This window comes from Penicillium cataractarum (assembly GCF_028827025.1).
Source record: "Penicillium cataractarum strain IBT 29864 chromosome Unknown utg000002l, whole genome shotgun sequence".
NCBI lineage: Eukaryota > Fungi > Ascomycota > Eurotiomycetes > Eurotiales > Aspergillaceae > Penicillium > Penicillium cataractarum.
This window is the reverse complement of record NW_026622738.1, coordinates 2,394,924-2,409,015: the sequence shown is the minus strand read 5'-3', so window position 1 is coordinate 2,409,015 and position 14,092 is coordinate 2,394,924. Positions and strand designations below refer to the sequence as shown.

The 14,092-nt window shown below is 53.2% G+C and overlaps 6 protein-coding genes across 6 annotated transcripts; 2 read left to right on the top strand and 4 right to left on the bottom strand.

Moving 5' to 3' along the window:
* Positions 1-217: 217 nt before the first annotated feature.
* N7496_002937 (uncharacterized protein) lies at positions 218-1,038 on the bottom strand (the record flags this gene model as incomplete). Its single annotated transcript, XM_056695868.1, has 2 exons — positions 218-844; positions 907-1,038. The coding sequence occupies 2 exons, from the start codon at positions 1,036-1,038 to the stop codon at positions 218-220; spliced, it is 759 nt and encodes a 252-aa protein (XP_056558080.1).
* Positions 1,039-1,336: 298 nt separating this feature from the next.
* N7496_002936 (putative alcohol dehydrogenase) lies at positions 1,337-2,521 on the bottom strand (the record flags this gene model as incomplete). The annotated part of the gene is made up of 2 exons (XM_056695867.1): positions 1,337-1,633; positions 1,712-2,521. The coding sequence occupies 2 exons, from the start codon at positions 2,519-2,521 to the stop codon at positions 1,337-1,339; spliced, it is 1,107 nt and encodes a 368-aa protein (XP_056558079.1).
* Positions 2,522-3,662: 1,141 nt separating this feature from the next.
* Positions 3,663-4,697, bottom strand: N7496_002935 (uncharacterized protein; the record flags this gene model as incomplete). The annotated part of the gene is made up of 1 exon (XM_056695866.1): positions 3,663-4,697. The coding sequence occupies one exon, from the start codon at positions 4,695-4,697 to the stop codon at positions 3,663-3,665; it is 1,035 nt and encodes a 344-aa protein (XP_056558078.1).
* Positions 4,698-6,343: 1,646 nt separating this feature from the next.
* Positions 6,344-11,098, top strand: N7496_002934 (GYF domain-containing protein; the record flags this gene model as incomplete). The annotated part of the gene is made up of 3 exons (XM_056695865.1): positions 6,344-6,438; positions 6,590-7,016; positions 7,100-11,098. The coding sequence occupies 3 exons, from the start codon at positions 6,344-6,346 to the stop codon at positions 11,096-11,098; spliced, it is 4,521 nt and encodes a 1,506-aa protein (XP_056558077.1).
* A 507-nt stretch (positions 11,099-11,605) lies between these two features.
* On the top strand, positions 11,606-12,292 carry N7496_002933 (YdeI/OmpD-associated family protein; the record flags this gene model as incomplete). The annotated part of the gene is made up of 1 exon (XM_056695864.1): positions 11,606-12,292. One exon carries the CDS (start codon positions 11,606-11,608, stop codon positions 12,290-12,292), a length of 687 nt encoding a protein of 228 aa, XP_056558076.1.
* Positions 12,293-12,528: 236 nt separating this feature from the next.
* On the bottom strand, positions 12,529-13,751 carry N7496_002932 (uncharacterized protein; the record flags this gene model as incomplete). Its single annotated transcript, XM_056695863.1, has 6 exons — positions 12,529-12,656; positions 12,713-12,820; positions 12,876-13,147; positions 13,216-13,435; positions 13,497-13,601; positions 13,658-13,751. 6 exons carry the CDS (start codon positions 13,749-13,751, stop codon positions 12,529-12,531), a joined length of 927 nt encoding a protein of 308 aa, XP_056558075.1.
* Positions 13,752-14,092: the final 341 nt, after the last annotated feature.

Below are 14,092 nucleotides of genomic sequence, written 5' to 3'. Positions count from 1 at the left end.
AGCAAGGATTTTCGCTGACCGAGAGAAAAAGAAAAGAACACGCGATGCAAGACGATGACCGACCGCCACACGTAACCCCAAAGAAGACGCCGTATCCTGCCTTCTCCCCTGACGACGCCGGTATTCCATGAATGCCTGATTCCTTTGTGTCCTGCCCAAACCTCCGAAGAATATACCACGCTGAGATAAGGAGACGAAGGAGACAAGTGAAGATCACTCAGAAGATGGCGGAGCTCTGCTCGACTGAGCGACCGTAGCAGATTGGGTAGAGCTTCGACCAAAAGGCATACTTGTCCGGTCGGTTGTTCTTCTCCTCGACCAGCCATTTCGCAAAGGGTGTTTCGGTTTTGAACGGATTAGGACTCCGATACGCTGCGATCTGTGCTAAGTGTAAGCATGGGGCAGTAAAATGGAAGTCCGAATACTCTGGTTTCCCATGCACCTGCAAGCGCTCATGAGAACTGAAGAGGCACTTCCTTACCTCTTCGTACCGACGGATCGCCTGATGATGCTGGAACGAGAGACCAAGCTGGTCCAAAGTCTCTTCCTGGACCTGCTTGGCAGCATTGATATACGCAAGTGAGACCATCTCAGGGTTCGCACTGCTGCCCAGACCGATGGCGATTCCTTTTTTCATCTTGTTTGGCTGATGGGCATGGGCAACCTCAATAAGACGAGTCAATATATCCGCCTCCCAGGTTTCGAACAGCGGGTGTTGGAATTCTTTGACGTGTCGTTGGAGGAGGAAGATCTCACGTTGGAGGCGGGTTGCATTAGCCTTGAGCTTTGCAAGACAATGAGCAAGATCTTCGTTGGATTTGCGGAGGGCTGCTTGTGCAGGGGTCTAAATACTGAAAGTTAGTCTCAATGCTATATGGTTTTGTTGTTGGTTTCTGTGATACGTACCAGGCCTTCCTTTTGGAACCAGGCACAAGGATTATATGGTGGAAGGTTGAGACTGGCAGCCAGTGTAAATCCCGGACCCAGAGAACGAGTGTCGGCTCGGTTCCCCGAAGAAGACTTGCTTCTGGTGGTCATGATGAAGCGGAATCTATTGGGAATGAGTGGATGAAGGGCTGTGCAATATATGCAAGAACGAAGCCAAGTGCAGTCGACTCTTCGTTAAGAGAGTCGTGAATTGACTGGAGTGAGTACATGACCTCGAGTGATGGAATTATCGGGGATTTTAGATAGATCAAAGATAGAAGGAGAGCCTGTTGTCCAGCGATGCGTGGAAGGCGCCGGCACAAATTGGCACTGGAACCTAAACTCTTGATAGTACGGAACTTCATCTTCATTTATCTCGTCAATGGGTCATAATCTCATTCTGCTGGATTTACAGCTTGCTGGCCGAGTGTTTCCCAAATTCAATAACTAGCTTTCCGAATTGAGTGCCTTGCTTCATGTCCTCAAAGAGTCCGTCAATGGCAGCCAGGTCATCAATTTCGGTCTTCAGCACTCGCGATACAACAGGCTGGATCTTTTTAGCAGCCACAAAGTCGACCATATCTTTGAATTCCTTGCGCGAACCCATTGTGGATCCGCGGACATCGATGTTCTTCAGCACAGTCTGCATTGTGAATGGCATCTTTGGGGAGACGGTCATTCCGTAGACAGAAAGAACACCACCAGCCTATTAATGCTTGTTAGTCGTTGTTGGGAACGCATACAGTTGCATGCAAGAACTGTTTTCGCATGGTCGGTCACTTACCTTGAGCAGCCGAGCAGCCTTCTCAATCGAATCGCCACCGGCACCGTCGATAATGGCATCAAAGTTCTTTTTGCCAGATGGAAGCATGCTCAGAAGCTTCTTATCCCATCCTTCTTCTTTATAGCTCACGCCGCCGGCAGCACCAAGCTCAATTGCCTTCTGGATCTTCTCCTGGCTCGAGCTAGTCACAAAGACATGAGCGCCGCGAGCGACCGCAAATCGGAGCACCATCAATGCAACACCGCCGCCAATACCGGTGATCAAGATTGCAGCACCATCCTTGGAGTTCCGCTCGCCAGCCTTGGAGACCAGTGCTCGCCATCCAGTCAAACCCACCAGGGGCAGGGCCGCAGCCTCCGCATCGGAGAGATGGGCGGGTGCCTCTTCGACTTCTGATTCATCAATCGTAATGTACTCTTGCAGAGTACCCTTATCATAGAACTTGGTGCCTCCCATGATCCGGTATCCAGTTTCCTCCTCCGGCCCATCGGGGCAATCTTTCCAGCCAACACCCGGGTTCAGAATAACGCGTTTGCCCTGCCACTTGTCGGCATTGGACACATTAGGGCCGGTGCCCACGACAACACCGACACCATCTGCGAGGAGGGGAACATCGAATGTCACACCGGGGTATAGATGCTGGCGGAGGAAGAGGTCACGGTGGTTGAGGGAGGCGGCGGTCAGCTTCACCAGTAGCTCTCGCCCTTGCGGGGAAGGCTGGGGCAGGGTGCGCAAGGTGAGCGGATAATAGACCTGGCCCGGCTTGCCAGGCTTGCCATCAATGGTTGAGATATATACTGCCTTGGACATTTTGCCCTCTATTGATGTCGGTGTGTCTTTGACCAAGTTGTGAGAGTGAAGGAAGCTCCTTATTGTTGGTCGTGCGGGGATGGTTGATCTTATCGATAACCGAGGCACGGACAGTGATGATGATGGAATCACAATTAAGAGGCAACTGGCAATAATGAATTATGAATCTGATTCATATACACTGAAGTTATTAATTTGGCGCAAAAAGACTTGTGCATATGTTCTAAAGTCTAGTGGCACAGCCCAGACTTTTATGTTTAATTTGTGGGAGCTCCCCATTTCATGCTCCGCAGGACCTCTCGGCCCACGGACCGGAGTAATGGTTGACATTAGTAATTATAATTTGGGGATCAGCAGCATCCCTTTCTCCAATTTGGGGTACCTAAGACTATGTACAAGGTCGGGCTGGACTGCAAGGACTATATGTTCATTGTACAATTGGGAACAGGTCTAGGGATTACCGTTGTCTAATTGAGTAGGTCCGGTGGATTGGCTAGGTTGGAGGGCTTTGGTGACAGCGAGCCCACTCCGTCAGTACATCAAAAGTTGACGAACGTTTCCATGAGGAAAGCTAAGGCTTGATTACCTATCCATACAGGGCATCCGGCATCCATATGACATGCCGGGCTTTATTACCAGATGTGGGTGCTTACTAGTTAATCCAGAGATATATCGCGACAGAATACCCACAAGGTTGAGTTCATTAACCAAAGACCATTTTATTCTGATGGACGAATGAATTCTACAACGATACAGTCCAATTTCTTCAGCTGTCCTAAGGAGGTGCTAGCCATTGAATAAACATGATCTTAGTGAGGGATTATTCTAGATCCGCTCAAAGGGAATCATTGATCACGATCCTCTGGGAGCAAAGAACAGAGACACGGGTACTTTCTCAGCATAATAAACAGCTTGGAGATTATTAAAGAGGGTCTACGGGGACATAGCAAGCCAGAGTATAGAATATATTATATCGGCATTCCGTTGTAAAACGATTGAATTGAAACATTCAAGTAAACAATAAACTCCATTCCTTTCTATGACATATCTCTCTGGGACTTCTTCCATCCTCTCTCACTCAACCCACACACATTTGCCGAGACCACAACTGGTTAAAGCGGCAAAGACCAAGGAGCCAAGATCACCGCAGAATATAAACGACGGGATGTCCGCAGCAGCACTCATTGCAAAACTGCCAATCATTCGGCAACTCATACTCAACCTTTTCACCTCCGGTCCGAGTCTCCACATCGCTCTCCGAACTCGTATCATAGACTTCATCATTTGTCGTGTCAGAGGAAGAATCGGTCGTGTAGTGGCGGTGTCGACGGTGTCTGCGACGCCGGTGGCGATGAGAGCGGACCTCCTCCGGTTCAGTTGAATGTCTGTGGTGCCCCTTTCGATGCTTTTCAGGGCTTGTAGACCGAGATGACTGCTCCCGAGCAGGTTCAACATGTACGAATCCACAACTGCAAGGGACCCGGGGATCAACGGGAACAGGATGAGCACCCAAGGAGTGCGGATGGTGCTCATAGACGTACTTGGGTGGCATGGGATGCTCTCCGGTGGTATCGACGGGCAGGTGATGACCAGCATGAGCTGCCTGAAGACAATCAGGGCACTGGCAATTCAAGGGTGCCTTGAACACGACATGATCAGGCTGGGCGGCATGATGATGGTGACGGTGATGGTGGTACGGATGGTGAGGAGTCCATGGGACGTGCACGTTGGTGCTCCAGTGGGATTCGGTATCACTGCCAGGCCGCCGTGGTAGTTCGACAGGCTTCGATGCCTTCCGATGGTGTCTAGTTGAATGCTTGTGCGTATGTGGCAGATGCTCAAGCTCGGGCTCGGACTCCCGCTTTGAATGCACTCGATGAGCATGAGTGTGACGTGTTTGTGGCGGGACCGAAATGGATCTCTCCGAAGTATCGCTGGTTGAAGAATGGGTTTTGGCCTTGCGAGCTTGCTCTCGTGCTGCGTAGGCACGCCGTTCGGCTGGAGGCGTCGTGGGCGAGGAGCACCGGGTAGTGCGTCCTCTCAAAGGGTAAGGACGGCCATCTTGTGCATTGATCAAGATTGGATGAGGGTGCCCATTGCGGAGATGGCCAGTAAAGGCTCGAATACCTTTGCCCGGGCCAAAGAGCCCATGATATGGATGTTGCACTGGAGGCATTGACGGGAGGTTCTTTTGTCCCGGGAGCTATACGTAGACACGGTAAGATCCGAGAAGATAGAACAGTCTCGCAGGGAACAAGAGCAAAAGAATAAAGGAGGACGATATAGCAAAGGGCCCAGAAGAAGAAAGCTGTAGTAAAGAATTGTGGAATCTACCAAAGGACGAGGATCGGAGGAAGCGAATGGGGATGTGTTATGTATTCTCAGATCTATATGAGGCTCACACAGAGCCCCTCATCTCGTTTGCAAGCTAAGACCATGAGTGACCATCCAGACAAAGAATGGAGTATAAAGCATTGTTGTTGGCCAGGCACTCGCAGCAGCAGCCAGAGCCCTGGAGTTCTAAAGTTTGAGCAAACCTGTATGTCTAGGGAAGACCACCGATGTCAACAAAGAAAGGTCTCTGCACGAAAACGAGTCCAAAAAGAAGATTCTAGTTCTAGCTATGAGGCCAAACCCCAGGCCAGACTTCAACAGCAGAGACCAGAGGGGGATGATTCAGATTCAATGGGATCCTATGCTAAACAAAGAATCGAATGCAGCATCCGGGGCGGGTGGTGGCTGGGGGACAGAGGAGGAGGAGAAAGGGATAAAGCGAAAGCGAATATGCACGTATCCCTCCCCTCCTCCATGTCTGTTTGATTGTTTGACGGGGGGGGGATCATTCCTTAATTCTTTTAATATTGCTGTGGTTGTGCGTTGCAACCAACGTATCATCGGCGTGCAGCAAGGGCGAACAGCATTCAAAGGCTCAAAGGAACAAGAGGCAGCACGACACGTCCAAAATAAGACCAATCAAGCCAACTTTAACCGTTTGAAAGCACTCGTGGCCTCCAATGACAGACAGGGTGTGGGCTTAGCTGGGTAGACGTGTATCATAGGTAGTGCCACGCCCACAGCTTTGCTGGAACCAAGCCATCGGATTCATAGATGCCAGTCGACATCATCGTTTAGAGCTTTTTTGAGGTTGGGGTTTGAGGGAGGAAAATGGGCGAAATCATGGTAAATATCGTTAGAATATAGATCAACCCACTGAGATTGAAAGCATCTTCCAGTTAATTCCTCATTTATCATAATCTAGCTGGTCTAAAGAGGAGGTTCCTGGGAGTAATGATGTGTGGTGTGTGGGTGATGTGTGTGTAGTCACCACTCGGTGGACTCTGCTGGGAGTGTGGCAGGGGTCATTTTGGTTTTCTGATTACCATGTATTTTATCCCCTCACGTAGGAAAATACTAGTAGTTCACACGCGACCTCCGTATCCAATACACCGTATTTTCGCCTCGGCGCGCCTATTGCCACAACCCGCTAATTCCATTTTTGCTCTGGAGAAACCCAAGCGAAATCGAGTTTCGATCTCTTCTTTCTTGTCGTGACCTTTTTAGTCTCTCGCATTCTTCTACATACACAACAGCTTACCTCCTCCCTCACCACCTCGAGCTCTTCGATTTGACTAGCGTTCTGCTACCTCATCCACCCCACCCAACCTTTCCAGGCCTCCTCGTGTTTTGCGTTCCCATCTCCGTTCGCATCACACATCTCGCACTTCCGCCACTTTCAAAGTCTCGCGACAAACTCTCACTCTCTCTCAACTCCGGTTGTTTTGTGGACGATCTCGATCCGTCCTGTTCAACCTTGTTCCCATAATGCCTACACCACTTCCTTCGAGTTTTGCTTCGGCCGCCGCTGGCAACACCCAGGATGCCAGTCGGAGAGGGGATGGAAGCACTGGTGGAGAATGGTATGCTCTCAAAGACAAGCCCTGTCCACCCTGAACCGAGCACCCGAGTCATCTTACCTACACTGTTTGGGGTTCAACTCGCTGCCTCGTCGCTACCCAATGAGTCGCAAGTGTGAGAATTCAATGCTAACATTGAACCACTTTCCCGTAGGTCGCGATCCCGCATGAACGGAGCTACGCAGACCTTCCGGCGCCCCTCGGTGGCTACTAACCCTTCGCACACTCGCGACAGTAGCCAACTTGCTTCCGCCTCGACACCTACTGCCTCCGGGGCCTATGTCCCTCCTCACCTGAGCTCAAATACCTTGTCTAGTGCGCTGCGCAACGGCGATGCCAGATACTCCAAGGAGCAACTCCTAGAACTGTATAAGGCGCAACGGGAGACTGGCTCCTTGAGCAAGCATGTGGAGGACTACTTTGTGGCTGACTGGGACCCTCACACTGTCTCAACTCCCGCGAATGGGGCGTGGGGGAAGCGGGATGACCACAAGACCTCCGCAGGCCCTGAGGTGTGTTGGGATCATGGCGGCCAGGCCGAGCCCTTGGGTCTGACTGATATGTCCGATGGTGAAAAAGAGGTATGTTTCATCTTGAGCGCGAGTTGAGATTGCAACCTGTGCGCTTGGTTTCGAATTGCTAAAACATTGGGTTCTCTGTGTAGTTGTTCTCCGCCTCGGTCAATTCCCCTCTCAAGCCGCCACCCACAAATGCAGCAAAGGAGAATGCAGGTACAGGTACTGCAGGTCGCAAGTCGTCGATCTCCTACACTCAGGGCCATATCAATAACTACAACACCTCTTCCCCTAACGCTGCCCGCCCGGGCGCCCGCCGCCGTGAGACTGGGGACTCTGTGGGCAATCCCATGTCACCCACTGGAACCAACACTCGTTTCTTCCGCGACGAAGCAAATACCTCTACTCCTCCTCCGGCTCTTCTCCGTCGCAAGACCGATTTCCGCGAACCGAATGCCAAGGATGACAAGCCAAAGGAAGGTGCCGTCGAAGCCGCCTCTCCCTTTGGTAGTCTGAAGCGCAGCTCCACCAACCCTTTGAACACGGCCATCGGTGGACCTAGCTCGCCCTGGGGCTCTGCATCGGCTTCACACAATGCCAACTTCTCCCCGATGGGTGCCTTTGGTGCCTTCTCGCTGGGCTCGAACACCGCGCAGACTCCCACCACGGAGAAGAAAGCTGGGTTTGGTAGCCTTCGTGGAGAGAGCAGGTTCAAGGACCTACTCTCCAAGGAGGGTGCGGAGGATATGGCAGGTTCTGCAAAGGACAAGTCCATGGGCAACCTCGAGCGACTCGCCGAAGAAGATAGCGACAAGCGCTCGCAGTCACCCTGGGGCGACGCCGTCAAAACCCGCGCCAGCCGAAGCGAGACCAATCCGTTTGACGAGCCTCGCAGTGGCAGCGCTGCTCTTGGCGGATCCCAAGACGTGGAAGCTCCGTCTCAGGCTGATCTTGGATTCGGCGCCTTTGGCATGACCTCGAGCATTCCTGGTTTCCGTGAGTTGATGCAGAGTCAAGAGAATTCCCGGAACCCGACCCCTAGCCTGCTCCAGGGACATGAGCCTACCAGCCCGACCAACACCAACCCTTACCAAAGTCCCCACGGCGATCGGACTGTGGCAGATGCGGAGGATGTCGACACCGATGGCTCGGATATCCAGCACCCGCAGCACCCTGGCCTTAGTGGTCTGCGTGATCCCTCTAACCCATTCGGATCGATGAGACGGGTTGGTTCGGGCATGGATCTTCCCGCCATTGACCGCAGCCAAAACTCCAGCGTCAATGCGAACCGAAACTTCTCTGGCCTCGGTGGCCTGGGCGGTCTTTCGGGTCTCGGTGGCCCGTCTGGATGGCCGTCTAGCGATGCCCTCGGCACACCAACCCGTGAACGCTCAGCGTTCGCAGGTGGTTTCGGCGATCCTATCTTTGGCTCAATGGGCGGGTTGCAGTCCCCTAGTCTGGCCACGCTTGGAGGTGGTGGTCTCTTCAGCCCGCACGCCGGCCTCTCGGGCACCGCTAGCATCGGTCGCTCGAGCAAGCTCGGCGCACTCTTCTCTGGAATGGCAGAGGAGCAAGGCCGTTCAGACTCCGTAGGGTTGGATCAGGGTGATGCTCAGCAGGCCGAGAGGGCTGGACAAGCAAGCAAGCCTGGCTCGAACTCTGCTTCCCAGACCCCTGTCTCTGCCGTCGGCTCTATCCCTGCTAACTTCACCCACGACCCAACTCAGGCCCCTACTCCTGGTGGCTCTATCTCTGCTGCTCAACAACGAACCATGGTCATGCCGGATCGGATGCGCTGGATCTACCGCGATCCACAGGGTAACATCCAAGGCCCGTGGACTGGTCTAGAGATGCACGACTGGTTCAAGGCTGGATTCTTCAGCCCCGACTTGCAAATCAAGAAACTGGAGGATGGAGAGTTTGAGCCACTGGCTCAGCTGGTTCGTCGTATTGGCAATTCGCGCGAGCCCTTCCTTGTGCCCCAAATCGGCATCCCTCATGGCCCCGAGCCTGCCCCCGGCCAGTGGCAGAACACCAACCAGGGCTCGGCTCAGCCTCCGTTCCCCGGCAGCTTCCCCAGCTTTGGTACCACCCTGACCGCCGAGCAGCAAAATGCGCTCGAGCGGCGGAAGCAGGAGGAGCAGTATCTGATGGCCCGCCAGAAAGAACATCTTGCTCAGCAGCAGGCTATCATGAAGCAGATGCAGGTTCCTGGCGCTCCTCCTTCTCTTCAGCCTCAGCTTCAGCACCAATCCAGTGCTCATAGTCTGCACAGCCAGCCTAGCTTCGGAAGCATCACCTCTCCCGCTGCCTACCAGCCTTCTCCGATCCAAGCTCCTATCCAAGGACAGCAGCAATCTCAGGGTATGCCCGGTTTCTTCGATGCTGCCCCCTCCCTTCGACAGGGCGGACTGCCCAATGTCCTCCCAGGAATGCTTGGAACCGAGCTTGGTGGCCAAGATCAACTACCTGCACTTCTTGAGCGTTTGAATGTCGGTCGTCAGGATCCATTTGCATTCGGCGCCGCTGGCTCATTCTCTGCACGCCAGCCGGACAGCTTCCTCCACTCCCAGCAGGTGGCATCTATGCTCCAGGATCGCGCTCAACTGCAGCAGGAGCAGGAGGAGTTCGACAAGGCCAACGCCAATGATCCCTTTGACCAGGAGGCTCGTGAGGAGCGCCTGCGCCAATTCCATGCCCTGAGGGCTCAGGAGGGAGAGCTTGGTATGCGCACCGCTGAAGGACTCCCTACGCACCCTGCTGCTGCTCTGGAACACGAGGTGGAGTCCTTGGCAACTGAAGTTGTCGATGAAGAAGAGCCCGTCGCTTCGGAGCCCGCTCTTACCCTGTCTCAACAGGTTCACAAGGCTGCTTCTGCTCAGCGTCAACAGCAGCAGCAGCAGGAACAGGAGCAGGAGCAACAGAACCAGGCTGTCCCCGAATCTGCCTGGGGCTCCAAGATTGATCATGCTATGCCTCAGCCCTTCCCTCCACCTCCTTCCGCCTCTCCTCTGCCTGCCCCTGCTGCTCAACGCAACCGCCAGAACGTGGCCGAGTCTTTGGCTGCTGGCTCTCGCTCCCAGACTCAAACTCCTGTTGATGCTGCCCCCACTTCCCTTGCGCCATGGGCCAAGGATACTCACGAGGTGCCTAAGGGTCCTTCTTTGAAGGAGATCCAGGAGGCAGAGGCCCGCACTGCTGCCCAGCGGGAAGAGGTTGCTGCGGCCGCTCGTCGTGCCCAGCTCCTTGCCGAGCAGGAGCGTCTCAGCCAGGCTCAAGCCCAAGTCGTTCCCGGCCTTCCCTCGTCGGCCAACTGGGCCAGTGCTGGATCACCCGCTACTCCCTCCTCCGCCGGTTCTCCCTGGAACACCAAGAGCCAGCCCGTCCAGACCAACACCGCGACCAAGAAGACTCTTGCCCAGATTCAGAAGGAAGAGGAGGCTCGTAAGCAGCGTTTGGCTTCTGCCGCTGCCGCTGCCGCTCAGACGGCCACTCCCAGCCCTCCCGCTTCTGTCGCTAAGCGTTATGCCGACCTTGCTAGCAAGGCCCCGGCCCCTGCCGCTTCTGCTACCGTTGCTGCTACTACTTCTGGTGCTTGGACCACCGTTGGTGCCGGTGGCAAGGCTAAGGCTCCTCCCGCCGCGCCTCTCGGCCCTCGCTCTACCAGCGGAACCGTCCCTATTGCTCCCACCATCGCCAAGCCCCGTCCCGTCGTTGCTACTCGCACGACCGTTGGTAGCGTACCGCAGTCCAACCCTAACCGGGCCGTCGAGGAGTTCACCAAATGGGCGAAGCTGGCCCTTGGTAAGGGTTTGAACAGCAACATCAATGTTGATGACTTTGTTCAGCAGCTTCTCTTCCTCCCTGCCGAAGCCGAGATCATCTCCGATTCCGTCTACGCCAACTCCCAGACTCTAGACGGCCGTCGCTTCGCGGATGAGTTCATTCGCCGTCGTAAGCTTGCCGACAAGGGCGTTGTCGACCCGGTCTCTCCCAGCGCTTTCGCTGAGCAGAAGAGCGGTGGTGGCTGGTCTGAGGTTGCCAAGAAGGGCTCTGCTGCCAGCACCGTCGCCTCTCAGCAGCGAGAGGAGGAAGCCAGCAACGCCGCGTTCAAGGTGGTTGCTCCCCGCAAGAAGGGCAAGCGGTAAACGTATCTTGTATTTGTCCGATTATGGTATCGAGTATCTTGGAGAAGATTTCATCTAGATGCTAGGATTTGTTTTTTTTTTGGTCAAGACCAAGTTGATGGGCGTGGAGGTATCTACCGGTTTTGTGCGGTTGATCTGCTTCTGTCTGTACCAACATACTTATTAGCAGCATTTGAAATGTATTTTGTGCATGTATTCGACTTGCTTGTGTAAACCTCGTAGGAACGAAACCAAGTCGTAAAATTGAGAATATTAAGTTCAGACTTGGGTTGCCTTTTCCGTTCTAATGCTGACCGCAGAGATACCAATATCTCGGCGCGGAGAACACCAGCCAGAGCACAAGCCACAGCAGACTTCGCCATGAACCTCTCTAAATCCAACCTCCCACGCATCTTGATCTCACCAATCTACCTCTCCTCCATAAACCCCTCCCAATCAACTCACATCCTAAACACCCTCTCATCAATATCAATCCACCTATCCCCCACATCCCCTTCATCCCTCCCAATGCCCCCCAAACCACCCCCAACAGACCTCCCAACCTACTCCTTCCCCACCCCCAAAGCCCTAGAAACCTTCCTCGAAAAATCCCACACCACAACCCCAGGCTTCTACCTCAAACTCGCCAAAAAGGCCTCCGGCATCCAATCCATCACCGCCCCCGAAGCAGTCGAAACAGCCCTCTGCTTCGGCTGGATCGACGGCCGCGCAAACACCCTCGACGAAAACTGGTGGCTAGTCCGATACACGCCGCGCCGCGCGAAAAGTATCTGGTCCCAGAAGAACGTGGCGACGGTTGCGCGGCTGGTGAGCGCTGGGCGAATGCGGCCGGCTGGGTTGGCGGCTGTGGATGCTGCGAAGGCTGATGGACGGTGGGAGCGGGCTTATGCGGGGCCGGCTAGTATGAGTGTCCCGGAGGACTTTAGGGTGGCTTTGGAGAAGGTTGATGGGGCGGGGGTGGTTTTTGAGGGGTTGAAGAGGAGTGAGCGGTATGCGGTTTTGTGGAGGGTTGAGACTGCTTCGCCGAGTGCGAGGAAGCAGAGGATTGAGGCGCTGGTGAAGATGTTGGCGGAGGGGAGGGTACCGGGGGATTCGACAATTTCTTCGGGGAAGCGTAAGACTAAAGTGGATGAGGGTGATGGTGAGGTTAGTACGAGGAGGAAGAGTGCCAGGGTAGCAGCGAAGACTAAGTAAAGAGTTGGAGCTTGAAGATATTGAGTACTTGGTGAGGGTCTGTATGCAGTCCGTCATACAACTTCAAAATGATTGATTAAAACCCCTATCTAAGCAAGTAACAAGTACTATTGAAAATGAAGAATAATTGCAGAGAAACCTGTCCCCGCGAAGCCATGACAGCATTGATTATACGACTCCTAAGTAAGTATACATGTCTCTGTTACTAATTTACATCTATTTCCACAGACAACCCTCTAGTGGTGCTTGGCCTTCAGCTTGGAGAAAGGAAGCATCCACGAGTCCCACATGGCACCATCACCATCAGGGTTGGGAATGTTAGTCAGGTTCCAGTTTTGCTCGAGGGTGGTGAGCTGGGTGAAGTCTGTTGAAAAGGTTAGCACGCGAACACATAGATGGGATGATCTACGAGAGACTAACGGTTGTAGAACTGCTGATCAATGCAGCCAGTGCAGCTCAGGACGTCTTTGCCGAGGAGAACGGAGTAGACATCGTTCGAGGTACCGTAAGAGTCGGGAGAGTAGACATCTTGAATAGAATCAGCATGCCGTTTATGGCAAAATAACAGAATGCAAGGCCTTACCGTTCTCGTCAAAGGTAACAAGGATAAGAGTGTTCTTCATAAACTGCTCGTTGCCCATCATAGTGTTGATGAGGTACTTCAGGTCGGTCTCGGTGTAGGTGACGTTGGTGTCGTGGGCATCGTTGGCCAAAGTGGGAGTGTAGAACATGTACTGGGGAGCATACTTGCCCTTGGCAACGTCAGCAGCGAAGTGCTCCTGGGCGTTAACAATATTCTGGCAACGAGAAATGTTCTCGCGAATGTTGTCAAAGGACATGAATGGGTTGTGCTTGCTGATGGGGTTATTAGCAAGGAGATCTCATATTCGAGTAGGTCTACTTTGAGCAAGCAGAGGACTCACCGGACGTAGCCAGAAGTCTTGTTCTGGTGAATAGGGTTGCAAGCACCACCATCCAGAGGGTAGTAACCCTCCTGGTACGCCTTCCACGAGATACCAGCAGGCTCGAAGATGTCGACCAAGCTGTTCTGGGTGGTGTTGTGATCGCCGTCATCAAAGACACCAGCAGCAGTGGTACTAGCGATCATAGTAATGTAGTTAGGCTGGGAAGGGTGGGTGGTACCTAGTCATGATGAGCATCAAACTTCAAAAACAATTGGGATGTATGGGCTATCCAGTCTTACCCTGGTAACCGTTCAACAGAACACCAGAGTCGGCCAGCTGGCGATAGTAAGGGTCAGCAAGAGCAGTGGCCTTGTTGGTGTTCTCCATAACAATAACCACGAAGCCTAGCATACGTGTTAGTATTGAACTCGCATAAATTGATAGCAGTGCTTCAACATACGGTCAAACCACTTTCCAGATGGCCCTGTAGCAATCGGCACAGCCGATGCAGAGGCGAGGAGCCCCGAGAAGACGAGGCTATTAGTGAACTTCATTGTGACAAAGAGAGAAAGAGAGGGAGTGATCGAGATCCGATAGTTAAGATAATCAAAGAGAATGAATTGGATGTCTATCAAAGATCTTTCCTTGTTGAAATCTGGGCTATGCACGTCTAATAAATAGTAGGCCGTGCGCAGAAATTGGCTTTGTGAGCCATCGCCGATCGAGTAATGATACTCCTTGCCACGCTTTTATTCTATAGTTATCCACGTGCTAGGCTCCATCCATTCTGAAGCAAACACAGTATTCTGTCAGGCTGCCCCAGTTTATCCGCCTAATTCCTTATGTGTTGTGGCTTGTTGGTCTTGCTACGTGCGGTGAATTGTCGATCCGATGG